This window comes from Sinocyclocheilus grahami, unplaced genomic scaffold, assembly GCF_001515645.1.
Source record: "Sinocyclocheilus grahami isolate Dianchi unplaced genomic scaffold, SAMN03320097.WGS_v1.1 scaffold888.1, whole genome shotgun sequence".
Lineage (NCBI taxonomy): Eukaryota > Metazoa > Chordata > Actinopteri > Cypriniformes > Cyprinidae > Sinocyclocheilus > Sinocyclocheilus grahami.
In genome coordinates, this window is record NW_015506067.1 from 604,828 (window position 1) to 622,831 (window position 18,004).

The window sequence follows — 18,004 nt, forward strand, 5'->3', positions numbered from 1 at the left end:
AAAAAAAATATATATATATATATATATATATATATATATATATTGTATTAATAAAAAACCCACTATAAAATAAAATAGAAAAAAAGGAATATTTCATAATGTTTAATTCACAATGTATAATTAATGTAAAATATAGCATAATATGCATAATTCACTATGTTAAATATAGCATAATACATAATTTACGTAAAATGTAGCATCATTTATTATATACATAATAAATAAAAAAACAAATTAATAATATTAATTCGGTACGGGTCTTTCGGTTTGGTACGCATGTGTACCAAACAAATCGTTCCATTTTTTAAGTAAATTCAGACAATAAATGCTGTTTTGGCGCTCTTTGATGTGGCGCGACAGATCGCTGTATAAACGCCTCAGTTCTGAGAGCAGCGTGGAGCGCGAGTGAGAGTGATCACCCCCTTCCTCTTTATTACTAGCTTTAACGCGAAATAAACATGAATGAATGTCTCACCCCTCACGTAATCGCTCAATTAGTGTTTTAACTGCAGAAAGACGTCATTACAACAGCTTGTAAACAAAATGTCACGTAGCATTTAATTTACCTCAGTCAAGTTATCAGTGTCTACAGCTTGTTATTTGCTAGAGAAAAGAACATTTTGCGAAATATACTAATAGACTATACGAAATAGACTATACTTCATTATATTTACTTTACCTGTTAGTGATGTCTTAATTATTTAATGTATGTTTAAATAAATATTTTATGAAACAAGCTATGACTCTGTAAACTATTATATTTCAACAACAAATAGAAATTGTATAATTTAGAGGTTAATTAAAAAAATTACATGTTTGCATACATTTTTTTTGTGTGTTGATTATATAGTTAAAAATGAATAGTAATTGATTTTAACCTTATAGTAACCTTATAGTAATGTAAAAGGGCTTCCTATAGTTTAGAGCAAAAGCTGAGGTAGATTTTTATTCCCAAGAAATTTTTAATTATAATTGAATTTATTTAAAGAAAGAGCAATTTGTTAAGTAAACCATTGTTAAAGGGGTCATACGATGCGATTTCAAATTTTCCTTTCTCTTTGGAGTGTTACAAGCTGTTCGTGCATAGATAAGATCCCTAAAGTTGCAAAGACTAAAGTTTCAAACCCAAAGAGATATTCTTTATAAAAGTTAAGACTTGTCCACACCCTCCTAAAACGCCTCGTTTAAACACGCCCCCACATGTCTACGTCACTGTGTGGGAAGATTTGCATAACACCGCCCAAATGTTCACGCAAAGAAAGAAGGCGTAACTTTTATTCTCACTGTAGTATTGTTGCTGCCGCCGCCATGTCGTGAAGACGCTGTGTGTTTCGCTGTGAAAGTGAAACTACTTTGTTTGGTCTTCCAAAAGAGGACGATATCTGCTTTGTCATGCCTAGAGCTGATCCGTGCTGGTCGCTGAGGAAATATATCAACTTCACACTGTGGATCGCCGGATCGGCTTTCACCGTGGACGAAGCGGAGTCCAGCCCGGGGTCATCACATGTGGTTGCCGTTCTCAAGCCCACCGTGTGTGTCGATGTGTGTTTCGTTGTGAAAGCGAAAATACTTTGTTTGGTCTTCCGAAAGAGGACACAACTAGAAATCGGTGGTTAAGTTGTATTTACAACACTGTTCCAGAACAGTTCAACCCAAATATTCAGATGTGTGCAACGCATTTTATGGAGGACTGTTTCCTGAACCTGCAGAGTAACGTTAGCCTACAATGGGTCTGTGCTCAAAGACTGTTTCTATAAAGTTGGGCAGTTCCAACTTTGCAAGGACAGTCTGGCGCTTCTGACTCACAGCCTGCAAGTACGTTTTTTTTTATACTTAAAGTATTTGCCACTGACGATTCAAACGAGAGTTTTGAGCAGTGTAGTGCTTGTTGTTTGTCATTTCTCCGGTCACAAATGCAGACATGGTTTTATGTTTACGTGGCGCGATACGCAACACAGCGCGTAAAAAGACAGAATAAGTCATTATAATCAGTAGTTATGTCCCCACTGGATGCAACAAATGCCTCGTTTTTAAAGTAGGTCTCCAGTAAACTGGGAGAAGAGCAGAGTAAACTTTATAGTTACCTACACAATCTGTATATGATATCGATAAAAACATGTTGTCAGATTATATTTTTAAGGATCATTATTGCCGTTTCCATAGACATCAGTGTGTATTTTCACTGTAAATGTATGGTTTTGCTAGTACTTATGTGTATTTAAATGTCTGAAACCTAAAATAAGTATTATATGGTTGAAAACAATGAATATTTGTGATAATATGACAAGTGCTTAGCGCATCCGATCTGCCTCTGCTCCAGGCAAAGCGCGAAAGCGGATTTAAATTCAGCAGTTGATGACGTGACGCACTGAAAGTTCTGATCACACCGGTGTGATCGTACGCTTCAGGGACCAGCCAAGACTGATCACACCAGTGTGATCACACGCGTCAAAGGGTTAAACCACATAAACACATTGCATTACTCCAAATACACAAAATAATGTTCTTTTTAGCAACGTCATATGTCCCTTTTAAATAAAAAAACAAAACAATTTTAGTTTTTTTCCTCCTGTTGTACCGAAACCATACCAAACCGTGACGTCAAAACCGAGGTACCTACCGAACGGTCATGTTTATATATATATATATACACACAATACCATACAATATAACAATGTGTCATTGGTAATATGTAATTAGTATAATTAATAATAATAATTTTTTACGCAAATATGCATAATGTAAAATATGGTGTATACATACAATACGGGTCTAATTAATAATATGTAAAATAGAGAATTTTATTCATAATATATATATATAGTTTATGTAAAATTCAACATATACAGACACAAAATTGTTTAATTCATAATATATAGCTGATTTAATTTACTATAATTGATAATATATACATATGTACAAAGTAAACTATAGTGACATAAAAAATATATAATTTATAATATATAATTGAAAAAAAATATATATAAATAAAACTAAATCACGTTACCTGCTGCTGTTTGACCTCCATCTCCTTCAGCTGCTGTTCAGCCACCATCTGCTTCTCCCGAACCTTGTTGAGCTCCTCGTCTTTGGCCTGCATTTCCTCTTCCTGTCGGCTCACCTGCAGCAGCGGCTTCACCTGAAGCACACACACACACACACACACACACACACAGCATACCTTTGGAACACATGTCAAGAATAACAGCGCATTTGAACATATGTGCGTGTTTTATGAACCTTAGTGAAGAGTCTCCACCACTGCCAGTTCCTGAGCTTCAGATACGCAGCGCAGTTCCTCTGGATCACCCTCATGGCTGTCAGCTGCTGCTGCCTCTTAGCGAACGCCCTGAACGACAAACACACACCGTTACATACCACAGGACAGCGATAAAAATGGACTATGGACTTTAGTTCATGTGCAGGTCTAGATTCTACATTATATATGACAAAAATTCCAGCAACTACATCGCACCCCAATACCCTGGTAACTATTAAACCCAATAAACTGGGTAAGAACATAGCAATACCCTAGTAACCCCCCAGAACACCATACAAACGGGCTGAGAACAACATAGCAACACCCTAGTAACCACTAAACCTAATAAACTGGCTAAGAACAATATAGCAACACCCTAGCAACCAGTAAATCCAATAAACTGGCTAAGAACAACATAGCAACACCCTAGTAACCATTAAACAAAATAAACTGGCTAAGAACAATATAGCAACACCCTAGCAACCAGTAAATGCAATAAACTGGCTAAGAACAATATATCAACCCCCTAGCAACCAGTAAACATAATAAACTGGCTAAGAATAACACATCAACACCCTAGTAACCACTAAACTGGCTAAGAACAATATAGCAACACCCTAGTAACCACTAAACTGGCTAAGAACAATATAGCAACACCCTAGCAACCAGTAAACGCAATAAACTGGCTAAAAACAATATAGCAACACACTAGTAACCACTAAACTGGCTAAGAACAATATAGCAACACCATAGTAACCACTAAACTGGCTAAGAACGACATAGCAACACCCTAGTAACCACTAAACCCAATCAACTGGCTAAGAACAATATATCAACACCCTAGCAACCAGTAAACATAATAAACTGGCTAAGAACAACACATCAACACCCTAGTAACCACTAAACTGGCTAAGAACAATATAGCAACACCCTAGCAACACAACACACTACAAACTGGCTAAGAAAAACATAGCAACACCCTAGCAACCACCCAGAACACCGTAGAAACTGGCTAAGAGCCACATAGCAATGTTCCTCCAACTGATACCAACTGCGTCTGGCTAGCAAGAACTCATCAGCAAATCATTTTGTCACTAGATAGTGCACAAAATGTTCTATTTTCAATGTTGAGTGAATATTGTGTAAAATAATTGTTCATTTGACTTCAGCAGCTTTATGCATCTCATTAGCTGTCATTAAACTCTATAACATGCGTCGTGACACTCACTTGCGGGCAACGTATCCACGGCACCAGGCCTGGAAGTTAATGATGACGTCTGTGATCTTCATATCACGCTCCTCCTCCAGGTGAGCCAGAACTCCAGCACGGAAAAACACTTTGCTCTGTCCGATCCGGTACAGGTTGGGATCCAGCTCCAGCGCTTTGATCTGACACACAGATGAACCTCAGTTTAGGAAACTTAAAATAAAGTAACTTAAAACCAGTTTATTTCACTGTAAAACTAGTCTCACCATCAGCACGCAAGCCTGTTTGCCATCCATGAATCCCTTGGGAATGGAGTTGGGCGTGAGGATTTCATACCTGAGTGAAAAAACACAAACCAATGCTAACATCAATGGAAACACACAATCAGGTCTAACACTAGTAAGAACTAATTCAATGAGAATCATATACGAAGAGAATAAGATTCTTAAGAGGAATATTTAAGGAGTTTATTCTGAAGAACTAATTGATTCATGTGAAAAGTTGCACTCAGAGAAAGCAGCAAACCTCTGTCTGAACTCCTGGAAGACGATGCGGTTGGGGAATCCCTGTCTGCAGATACGGATTCCTTCCAGGACACCATTACACCGGAGCTGATCCAGAACCAGGTGAGGGTCCAACTTACCAGCCTGAGACACAAAACGCAAACGTTTATGATGAATTCAGGACAATTTTGTTTTTTTTATGTGTACTGTGCGCTCAACTTACATGCCGGCCACCTTATCCAGACCCACGATACGGTCCACTGAGAGACAGACAGACAGACACAGAGACAGACAGACAGTCACTGAGCTGTAAGAGCTTCGTCTCAGGCATGCAGTCTGGTCATGATGTGAAAACTGCCCACAGTTCAGTGGGTCAAATACACGTCAGCACTGGTGACAAACAACAGACACACACGATGCTGGTGAAGAGTGTGGGGGGGGGGAGGCACACGGGAAAATGATCCAAATCAATGCAGTGCAGGTGACACGTACATGTGTGTGTGTCATCTTTATGTATGTGTGTGTGTGTGTGTGTGTGTGTGTGTGTGTGTGTGTGTTCAGGGGTACAAAATAAACACCTCGTGCGTGTGTGTGTGTCATCTTTATGTATGTGTGTGTGTGTGTGTGTGTGTGTGTGTTCAAGGGTCCAAAATAAACACCTCGTTCGTGAGAACACAAGTTGAACTGAATGACACAGATTTCAGAACAATAATCACAAACAATTCATTCTGCCCGTGTTTCATGAATGAGGCTCAACGAGCACAAAATAAGAGTGAAAATTCACTTTGGTAAGTAATTTTTTGTTTTTGTTATTTTTTTATTGGTCAGAAAGGAAGACGACAGAAAAAGTAATTGAAAGAAATTATTGCCATAACTCCAATGATGCATGTTATGCACTGTATTCACACTGGGTGTTATTAACTGAGTAAAGTTCAAAAGCAGGGCTATTATCATTAACTAAAAATGTTAACTAAATCGATCATACAAATTAAATATTAAGAAATTAAAATGGGTAAAAAAATAAGATATATTAAAATTTAACAAAAACACACTAATAAATCGACAAAAGCACATAAGAAAAAAACAAATCCTGAATTTAAATGAAAACTGAAATAAATTCCATCCACAAATACATTGTAGAAAGTGTGTTTTATCTATAAACATTATTAACAGTAATACATTAATTGCAAATTAAAAAAAAACATATTCATGCCAAACATAAATGCATTAAGATGTAGTACACTAAACAAAATTTAAGCAGAAACGTGCGCACGGGCGCACCCCACACTTTGAGAACCACTGATCTAGACTATTTTTGACCATCTTGATCCAGCTAATGACTATTTTTTAACCAGTTGGGAACACATAATAACCACTTTGAACCAGTTTAGACCAGCTAATGACTATTTTTGTCCAGCTTGGATTAGCTAATGAGCATTTTCATCCAGTTTGGACAAGCTAATGGCCATTTTAACCAGTTTAGACCAGCTAATAACCACTTTGAACCAGTTTAGACCAGCTAATGACCATTTTTGTTCAGCTTGGATGAGCTAATGACCATTTTAATCAGTTTAGATCAGCTAATAACCATTTTGAACCAGTTTAGACCTCCTAATGACTATTTTGACCATCTTGGTTCAGCTAATAACAATTGTTGACCAATTTGGACCAGTTAATGACCATTTTTAACCACGTTGGACCAGCTAATAACCACTCAACAAGTCTGGACAAGCTAATGACCATGTTTAACCAGTTTAGACCAGCTAATAACCATTCTGTACCAGTTTAGACCAGCTAATAACCATTTTGACCATCTAGGTCCAGCTAATAACCATAATAAATTTGGACACGCTAATGACCATTTTTAACCAGTTTAGATCAGGCAGATAATGACAATTATTCACCATCTTGGTAAAGCTAATAGCCATTTTAACCAGTTTGGACCAGCTAATGACCATTTTCGTCCAGCTAGTACAAGCTAATGACCATTTTCAATCAGTTTGAGCCAGCTAATGGCTATTTTTGACCATTTTGGTCTAGCTAATAACCATTTTTGACCAGTCTGAACAAGCTAATGAGAATTTTTAACCAGCTGAAATCAGACACTGAAATCAAACTGAATTTACTATTTTTTTAAATAATTTGTAAAATAACAGATTCCAAGTTCTCAATTCCCAATCTTAAACATCAGAATCTGACTAATATTTACACATTAAATAGTTCTATTAAAGGTCACATGGTCATTCTAAGCATCTAAGAGATTGATTTCAGAGTTCGGTACGTTTGGATGATGTGTACGCCGTCTTCCGATCTTGGGTGCGCACCTGCGAACCGTACCAGAGTCCGCTTAAAAAGGGGGGTCTGGGGTACGGTTCATGTGAACTCCGGTACAGTTCGCTGCTGATGTGAACGCAATCGTACCAAATCGCAGAAGTGAAACGCTATTAATAACTTACTATTTGATAAAAATGTGTGTTTGTGTGCGTTTCACTCACTTTCCTGACAAGTGACTGACGCGCTGCAAGCAGAGAGTTGTATATCTCGGGGTGTAACAATACGATACGACACGGTGTCACGGTTTTGTTGTTGTTAGTTCAATCAATTGACGCCAAATTGCCGGTAATTCGATCAAAAATTATATGTTGAAATACTCAACAGATGTTTACTTCATCCATATTACAAGCAATATAAACAGCATATATGGTCAAAATTTGCCCTTTACCTTTGTTAGATCACATTTATGAATTAAAGTGCTACAACCTTGTGCGGGAACGGCAGGGGCAGAAACACAAAACTCAAGGCCAATGAGTCTGAGTTTGAAAAAATAATTAATAGTATAATAGTATAAGTGGCACTGAGAACATTATATTTCACACACGGTAAGATCTTTTATTTTCCAAATGTAATCGGATTAGTCCAACGAATCGTTCGGTTTGTAATACGTACCGAACCAAAAGCCGCGGTTCGGACTAGGGATGTTCATTTCGGTTATTTTTCCTAACCGACACCCGACGCTCGTTAACCCGACAAGATTATTTTAAATTAGAATTGAATTAAAAAGGATAAGTGTCTGTGACCAGTTTAAAATACTAACATTTGTTTCCCGGGGATTCATTTTACATGCGCAAAAAGCAGCAAACAAATTATAAATTAAGAAAATGTAAGAAAAACAAGTAGCCTAGTATGCAGAGTTTCGGTTCATTTTTGTGCTGCGCGAAAGGAAACCAGACGGCAGAAAGCGGCATCCTATTTTTCTTTAGGCTTATTTTACAAAAGCACAAAGATTTGATTTTATTGTGAATGTACACAAATAAAGGCAAACCTTTAACAATTGCGATTATCTTTCTGACTAAAAGGAGTAGTTTCTTTCACTGTTAGAAGGAAAAAAATCCAAGTGATTGTGCCGGATGCATGCACACAGTTAAGCTTTGCTACCTTGACAATGCAGCCTGTTCATTATCATAATAAAATACAGTCAGTCAAACATATGGAAAAAAAAATATGTAGTAAAAAAATTAATTTAGTAAAATCTGTTAAGCCGTTAAGGTTAAGTGGTATCACTGTACCGCCGTGATGTAAAACATTTTGTTTTACGTGGATATTGGAACACGAGTGAAGTACATAATAATTTGCCATGCAAATACATCGCGAATACGGAAACATTTGATTTTGTGTGGAATGAGAGACCCAACATTGGTTTCGGTTTGGTTTTAACCTAAATTAATTAGTTTTGGCTTGTCATTTATATTGCTATAGCTTCTTACATTTTTAATTCTTTAATTATTTTCTAAATACTGTTAATTGAAAGGATTTGTTGTGGAGTGAGGGGAACTAAAATAGCCTAGCTATGTTTAGTGTTTATTATAATGTTTGTAAACATTTCGCATCGGCATTAGGTCCATTTCTGAATTAAATAATAAAATGCGACTTATACGCAACTTGTTTTTCCCCCCCCTAAAAAAAATTTTTTTTATACGCGTAGCGTATTTTAACCATGCAGCAAACCGTTTGAAATATTTTGATAAATTACTGAAAAAATAAATAACTAAATGACTTTTTAAACCATTTAACTGATTGTATTAATCATCAAAATTCTTACCGTCGGTTAACCAGGTAAAATGAACATCCCTAGTTCGGACCAAATAAAATAATATGAACACAGTCCAGCAGGGGCAGGGGGAGGAGGAGCAATCGAACTCGGGTTCGGACCAGACAAGCGAACCAAATGTGAAAGCACCCTATGATGATCTACCAGGTCAGCCTTGGCCCTATTGGCTGGTAGTCTAGCTAAATCAACTTTGAGCAGTTTTGACAAACTAGAAGCCTAAAATTAGCTACTACCTTTTTATCAACATAAGCAGAAGATCGTGAAGACATCATGGAAATGAAACCAGATTCAGTATTTTTAAAATAATGGATTTCCAAGTTCTCGATTCCTAATCTCAAACATGAAAACAGCTCCATTTAGGGTCACATGATCATTCTAGGAGTCTAGGAGTGAAGAGATGCTCACGGGTTTCTCGATGAGTTCGATGCAGGGCTGCAGGTCGAGGCCGAAGTCGATGAAGCTCCACTCGATGCCCTCGCGCTGGTACTCCTCCTGCTCCAGGATGAACATGGTGTGGTTGAAGAGCTGCTGGAGCTTCTCGTTAGTGTAGTTAATGCACAACTGCTCGAAAGAGTTCAGCTGTGGAGAGGAACAGAAACTCAGTTACAGCTAGGAATTGTGGGTAATCCCACTGTAAGCACCCATGAAGCTGAAGGAATGTACTGTACCTCGAAGATCTCAAAGCCGGCGATGTCCAGGATGCCGATGAAGGAGGCGCCCTGACGCTTGGTCTTATCCAGAGCTTTGTTGATGCGCATCACCAGCCAGCGGAACATCCTCTCATATGTGGCTTTGGCGAGAGCCTCCACCGCAAACTCGGCCTGCTCCTGCGTCTGGGCCTTCTGCACGTAGTCGCGGCCCACCTTGATCCGGGGCGAGAGGATGGCGCGTGTAAAATCGGTCACGTTCATGCCCATCAGATGGCACACCTTCTGAGCAGCTGGAGAAGTGAAGGGAAAGTCGTTTAGAAATAGTAACTGATAACTCACAAATTGCTGGTTTACCTTCTCTACCTTCTCTTAGCCTGACTAAGATGTTCTACCAGGTCAACCTTGGCCTCATCAGCTGGTAGTCCAGCTAATTAACCATTCAAACCAGTTTGGACCAGCTAATGACCATTTTTAGCCAGCTTGGCCCAGCTAATGACCAGTTTTGACCAGCTAATGACTATTTTTAGCCAGTTTGGAGCAGCTAATGATCATTTTCAACCAGTTTGGACCAGCTAATTTCTATTCTTGACTGGATGGACCAGCTAATGACTATTTTTGTCTAGCTTGGACCAGCTAATGGTAATTTTTGACCAGTATAGACCAGCTAATGACCATTTTAAAAGCCTTTAATATCCATTTTTGACCGGCTAATAAACATTTATGAACAGCTGTAGCCGCTAATTACTATTTTTGGCTCTTGTGGAGCAGCTAATGACCATTTTTTGACCAGTATGTACCAGCTAATGACCATTTTTTGACCAGCTTGTAGCAATTAATGACCATTTTTGACCAATTTGGACCAGCTAATGATCATTTCCGATGAGTTTGGACCAGCAAATGACCATTTTCGACTAGTTTGGATCAGCAATTGACCATCTTCGACCAGTTTGGACTGGCTAATGACCATTTTACCTGTTTTAAGTAGGTAATAAACATTTTTGTCCATCTAGACTGACTACTGACTATTTTTGGCCAGTTTAGAGCAGCTAATGACCATTTCTGACCAATTTGGACACAGCTAATGATCATTTTTTTTACCATTTTGGAGCAGCTAATGACCAGTTTTGACTTGTTAGAAACCATGTAAAACTACCTGCTTACTTTATAGTGATAATATAGCCTGATGGGCGTGTTTGTAAAGCTAAAAAGATGTATTTACCTGTGTCATCAGGCATGGAGGCCTGGTCCGAGTGACGCTCCTTCTTAAAGGACATATTACCCAGCTGTAGCACAGACGACATGACCTTCAGCAGACCTGCAGGGGGCAACACACAATTAAAAACCTCAAACATACTGCAGATAATATTGTCATATTTGAAAACGGCAGTAAGTATATTCACCAATCTGTTCTTCCTCAGGGAAGCTCATGATCCTCATGGCCTCCATGGTCTCGAGGTACATGTCTCGGTCCTGTTGTCCTGGAATAGTCACGTTCCCATTGGACAGGAACCGGTACTTATTGTAGCTCTCCAGACAGAGTTCAGCTGGTGAGTGAAGAAACCAATCGAATCATTTACATTCATTCCTAATCATAAGTGTCTCATCCTACTATTATTAAGATTTTAATCATTTTTAAGCATCAAAAATCATGTATGAAAGCAGTGAAGAACACTCACATCGCAGTTTGTCTCCTGCGCCGGTCAGCATGTAGTAGAACATGTGGAAGGTTCTTTCTTCTTTAGCTTGACGGATCGCACGGGACTTTTCCAACAGGTCTGACGGTAAGAGTCAAGGACACACAACAGGACAGATGCACGAATATTCACATGAAGGCTTTTAACAGCCTGGGTCTTTTTAACCAGTCTCAATTCTTGCCTCATTAATTATTCCTGCTTTATATTTACACATTTAGCAGATGCTTTATGTTTGATGTAGAGTCAAAGAAACGTTCATTGGCCTTTTAACATTTATTAAAAATTAAATAGATAAACTGCGTTGAATAAGAAATTATATGTTGAAAATATAATATGCATCTCCAACAAACTGGGGTTTATCTGCATTTTTATTTTTTTTTGCTTTTAACTGGAGTGATTAGGAGATTCTCACAATTTATTACTTTAAAAATAGCAACAATAATAATTTTTATAATGATTCTGCATTTCCTTTATTATTATAATTAACAACCCAGATTTAACAATATCAATTAACAAAAGCTCCTTTTTCACATTTTGTTTTTAAACCACATATGAACTAGCTCATAAAGATACAGGTTTCAATATTGGCGCCGACGATGTACCCATTAACGTCAAAGTTGATTCTGATAAATTTGCCCTAAAACACAGAAAAGACAAAAGATAAATAACACGTAGACAGCCAGACTTATATGCGAAAAGTCTGCCATAACGCAAAGTCTTACGAATCGGGAAGAGTTGTCGTTCTTGACTGTCTTGGCATTGCCGAAGGCTTCGAGGATGGGATTGGCCTGCAGCAGCTGCTTCTCCAGCTCACCCTGCACTCAAAAACACACCAATCCACGACTGAGATCAGTTCAAACGAATCACGGCGAAGAGCGGATCACGTCTGGCTGTCAAAAGCAAAGCCCTTAAACACAACATCACAAGCTTTTTGCACACAGAGGAGCAAATACGCTGAAACAAACACACAAAGACAAGCATGTCCTGATCCCCAATCCCAAAACACCAGCAAAGTGAGCGGCCCATCACCTCGAAACTCAACAAACCAATGACCAAACGACTCTTTCATTTGACACTCATCTCACATCAACTTTCATTCACTTTAAAAGGAATACCCTGGATTAAACACAACCTCAGCTTTAAGCCTCATCTGGAGCCAGGATCATTATTGTAAACTAAAACTGAAAATAAAACAAAAAACAAAAATTTATAAAAACACTTTTTTTCATATTTTATTATTAGTTAGTTTCTGATGCAACATTTTTGTTTAGTTAAATTTAAAGTACTAAAATAGGTAAAACGAAATTTTTATTATAATTTTTTATGTGCCTATACATACATATAGCCTATAAAAAAGGCACATAAAAAAAAAAGTTTTTTTTATATTTAGGCACATAAAAAAAATAATAAAAATGACAAACACAACAAAATGACGGAGAAGCCTTGACGGCGGCAAATAAATATCAAATCATTATTTAAAACTACTACAAAAATAAATAAATAAAATAAATAAATAAATAAAAAGAGACAACGGAACAGGAGAAGATGGCATTCTTTCAATCTCCACAAGGACTTGTACCACGGCAGATCAACATTGTTTGTCGCGGACAACTACTGATGTATAATGCTTTAGTATAATAAATGATAAGACACTTGTTCTTTGCTTTGTTTTATTTTATTTTATATAAGAAGGCGTAACATTAAAATATATTAAAGTGCACATAAACACACACAAAACTCAAGTACATACGGAGGGAGGGGTTCTAGAAGACCAATCACCGCCACTCGCGGTCCGCGTAGAATTGACGCGCGGTTAGATTTTTGGAGAGGTGCACGTGAGGCTACGGCGTATGGGAAGGCGTCTATGCGTAAGCTACGGCGTAGGTTCGATGCAGAAGTATAAATTGGCTTTAGCCGTTGCCGAGCGTCAACCGATCCTCTCTTGTTCTTACAGCTGGTTACTACGCAAAATGGCCATGAATTACCATCAGAGATACATTACATAACTTACTGAAATGAATCAGGTCTCATTTAATCGATCAGTTAGTGCTTCAACCGCGGAAAGACGTCAAGAAAACCGCATGTAAACAATACGTCACGTAAAGTCACGACATTCGTTGTCCATCAACGCGATAGTTAGCTAGACAAATGAAATCTAGAAAGGAGAATTTCGCGAAATATATGCATTACATTACGTATTCATTATATTTAACGTAAACACTTACGTAACACTTTATTTTAAGGTGTCCTTGTGTCACGTTTTACATGCACTTATTATTTTAATAACAATAAACTATACATAATTACACGCAAGTAACCCTAATCCTAACCCTACCCATATATTAATTAATATTACAGTACTTAAATTTATAATTACTCTGTAACAAGGACACCTTAAAATAAAGTGTAACCAACACTTATTATAAATTTTCAGTGGCATTATTAAGTTTATTACAAAGACATTAAAATGTTTGTTTACAAGTCACTTTAATGTATTAAGTACCAGCTAATAGGGTCTATTGTATAATGTACACATTATTTGAATGATTTCTTCCTTTAAAAAAAAAAAAAACGACTTCGGCTACCTGATCGCCTGCATATTCAAATGAAGTAATACCAAATCGGAGATTTGTGAATCGAATCAAATCGTGACATTTCTCATTTCCCAGGCCTAATGATCACATAAATCTCAATTTGCACAATTTATCTGGGCAAATCTCAAGAAAACCGTCAGGATCATGATCATATTTAACCCCAAACAAACTGCTTTAGGTACAAAATAAATAAATTTTACATATTTTCTATTTTAAATTTTTTTTAATGAATTATTTAGTAAGTTTCAAGTATATAACAATATGCAAGAAATATGTATGCTAAAAAGAAAGAAATACTAAAATGAGGTTTACATCTGACTGAAATTATATGCAGAAATATGGTCCAAAAAATTAAATAAAGTATAAAATAAATGAATGAATGCATTTATATTTTAGTTAATTTTTAAATGTATTTTACAGCATGCAAAAATATGTATGGTCAAAATAAAAGATAAATATAAGGTTTCAAATCCGATTGAAACAATATGCAGGAATATGCAAAACGGGTTTGGAAAAATAAAATATAAAGCATAAAATTGAACACAAAAATAAGTAAATTAGATAAGAAAATAAGATTTTTTTTTTTTTTATAATATTTTATTTAGTTGAATTTTGAGATGGTTAAGCATCTCATTTCACTGACCATTTTTCGAAAAAAAAAGAAAAAAACCTTTAGAATATTTTAAAAAAAATCTTATCTTAAATCTTAAAGGGTGATGTGATGCTATATTTGGCTTGTAACATTACAATGGATGTCTTAAAATGTCTGGGTGGAGTAAACTGGACTGGGCTGTTTGTGAACGCTTTCCAGGCCTGATGCAGGACTTACAGCTTCTCTAATGGATTACCATGCTTGTGAATTGCGTTAAAAACCCTCCCAACCCCCAAAACAACCCGCATTCCTCCGGCTCGGCCTGATCTGATAAGACCATGTGAAAGCAGATGAAAGCAGGGTGGAGAACGACAACCAGCTAAATGCTAAATGAGGAAAAATGGCCTTCAGTCCACCGCTGATTTACATGAAGAACATCTCTGAAACCGAAAGACTGAACGGTCTCATGAACAACTAACCTGGTCTTTCTTGGTTTTGTGGGACGAGGCCACGTGTGCCAGATACTGAATGACCTTCTTGGTGTTTTCTGTCTTTCCGGCACCAGATTCACCCCTGAACATATGCAAACACACACATAAGTTGAAAAAAAAAAATCAACATCTTTAATGATTTCATTAGGGCTGTGCAAAAAATCTAATGCGATTTTCATGCGCATCTCGTCAGTAAAGCCGTTACATTTGCCAAATGGCAAATAAAAAGACAGTCTAATGATGACGAAAGCTCAGACCATAATAATAAATCAGCAGATTTTTACATTTAAAAAAATGTAATTACATATTTTGAAGGGCCCTTTTGAACTTTCTATTCATCAAAGAATCCTGAAAAATAAAATGTCTTCGATATTAATAATCAGAAATGTTTCTTGAGCTGCAAATCTGCATATTAGAATGATTTCTGAAGGATCATGTGACGCTGAAGACTGGCGTTATGATGCTGAAAATTCAATAATCCATCCAAAGCAAACCCCCTGAAGTGGATTAAACCTGTTAGAGAAAGGCTCTGATCGTGTATGAACATGAGCTGCTGTCAGACTGTAAGAGCAGCGGTTAAAGTGGGGCCGAGTCTCGCTGCAGGAGGCCAAATTAAAGCCTGACGGGGGGGTCCGGACAGCGCCGCGGGACAAACGCTCAACCAGAAAAATGCACACTTCTTGGACCCTTCTTGTGTGAAGGGTTGTGCAACATTCACAATCAAATCAAGATTTTTTTCCATTCATTTTTATTTGTGTGAATAAAGTTGAACCCACACAACAAACACTCATTTTTGATTTGGCACGTGGATTCTGTGGATTTTAAATGTAAATGTTTGTTTAAATCAACAAATACATGTGTCACAAAACTTTCCTATTTGTAAAAATGTATTTTTGATGTAACAAACAGAATGTAGAATTGCAATTGAAGTTTAATAAATAAAAAAAAATATATATATATAAATAAATATAACAAAGCAGAATTAAATGGTTGTTTTTAGTACCTATATAAAAAAAATATATATATTTTTTTTTAATTATGATTATTATTTTTTTATTCACACCAAGCAAACAATTTTCTTTCTTTTTTTCAATTTTCATTTTTGTTTCTTTTTCCTATTGGACCTTGGACTTTAACTTGAAATTTGTTTTGGCGTGTGGATTTGAACTATATATATATATATATACACACACTTTTGAATCAACAGACCCGACAAATTGCTACATATTACTTGAATTTTTCTCTGGCCTATTTGTAAATATTACTTTTGAAAAATAATTTGAACTGAGGTAACAAAAAGGATGTAGAACTGCAATTCAAATTTGAATTTAAGAAAGTAAAATTTAAAAAATGAAACTAATATAGCTGATCTAAGTGTAGCTTTTATTGTTCATTATATTAAAATATTTATAACCTAAAAAAAAAAATTATTAGCAATCATTTATTTGTGTTTTTTTATTATTATAGTTCTATGACTAACGCAGATTGGAACTTTAAGTCTCCTATTTCTTGAGATTGGATTTAAGGGGTAGATTATGCTTTATTTGTAATCTAACAATTTTCGAATTGCAATAGCAAAACTGACAAATTAAACATAATTTGGCACAGAGTGTTTTCTTGCGGTATTATAATTTATTTTTTAAAGGCATCTTGTTTTCATGGTTGTGTATTGCTCTGACAGCAGAGAAAAGCTGATCAAATCAATTTATATTTCAGGACATAAAGACGTATAATTAGTCTAAATTAATGATGTAATTATTTATGTTTTGACTGTGCTGGACTAATGAAATGACTATCGTGTAACTGCTAAATTTCTTTCAGTTGCAGTTCAGTCAATTCCTCTTCCTGTCATTCAAACTCTGCATCCTGTGGGACGAGTGTGTGTGTGTGTGTGTGTATACCCTGCATCATGCTCCTGTAGGCCGTGTCTGTGATGGCGTAGATGTGTGGCGGCATCTCGTGTCGTTTCTTGCCCTTGTACATCTCCACAATCTCCTCAGAGTAGATGGGCAGGTTCTTGTAGGGGTTGATGACCACACAGAACAAACCCGAATACGTCTGTGGAGAACAGAGACAGTCAGTCACAACCAGACCACACACACACACTCAACATGAACATCAGCATTCAAAGACTTAGGGTCATGTTTTTGAAAAAAAAGTCTCTCCAGCTCACCACGTGAAATAGTATTACAATTTAAAATAAGTGTTTTATATGTGAATGTGTTGTCAAAATGTAATTTACTCCGATTACATAACATCATTAACCTAATACAAATTCTGGATTTAGCAGAGAGCAAAATAACATTAAATTTACCGTGCGTAAACACATTTCACCAAACATTTTTTCCCACAAAATCTGTTTGCTAATGTTGAATTTGTCTACCGCAGTATAATGTAGCTACACTGCAGAAAGCACATGCGAGCAGGTTTCATTTGTTGCGTTGGTTATTTTTGCATTACGAAACCACAAGAACAAAATTGTAAGCAAAAAGGTGAAGTGAAACCCTTCAGTTGCGTGGTTACTCTAGTTACTGTGGTAATCAGGTTGAGCTATTCTAAAATGTTTTAGATAAGTTTTATATACTGTACATATTTTTTTTTTCTTTTCTGTTATCATAACTCATTTTGGCCTACAGCAAAAAATACAATTTTCTGAAGCAAATGCAAGTGGTTTTTGCCAATGTAACACTCGCCAAGGGACCTAAGAGGGGATTTGGATCAAAGAATTGCAACCTAGACTGGATCAACCAAGCCTGACTTATCTTAACCAGATCAGATGATCCTATCGGTGTCTAGTAGAGACTCGGATCAGACAGATGTCTTTTCTCAGACATGCTTCTGCTCCCCTCGTCTCCTTCTCCATCATTCTTTAACTTAACCCCCCCCATTCCCCCCCCATTACCCCC

At 36.7% G+C, this 18,004-nt stretch overlaps 1 protein-coding gene across 1 annotated transcript in view; it reads right to left on the reverse strand.

Annotated features, from left to right (window-relative positions):
- The window catches only part of LOC107563767 (myosin-9), a 48,042-nt gene that overhangs the window by 19,732 nt on the left and 10,306 nt on the right, over nt 1–18,004 (reverse strand). The window contains 18 exon segments of the mRNA XM_016248708.1: nt 3,008–3,139; nt 3,241–3,349; nt 4,488–4,648; nt 4,733–4,802; nt 4,992–5,113; nt 5,204–5,229; nt 9,458–9,656; nt 9,746–10,017; nt 10,947–11,042; nt 11,128–11,271; nt 11,404–11,502; nt 11,995–12,058; nt 12,144–12,236; nt 14,328–14,329; nt 15,068–15,180; nt 16,286–16,290; nt 16,575–16,597; nt 17,000–17,156. Coding sequence (XP_016104194.1) covers nt 3,008–3,139; nt 3,241–3,349; nt 4,488–4,648; nt 4,733–4,802; nt 4,992–5,113; nt 5,204–5,229; nt 9,458–9,656; nt 9,746–10,017; nt 10,947–11,042; nt 11,128–11,271; nt 11,404–11,502; nt 11,995–12,058; nt 12,144–12,236; nt 14,328–14,329; nt 15,068–15,180; nt 16,286–16,290; nt 16,575–16,597; nt 17,000–17,156 — 1,887 coding nt within the window.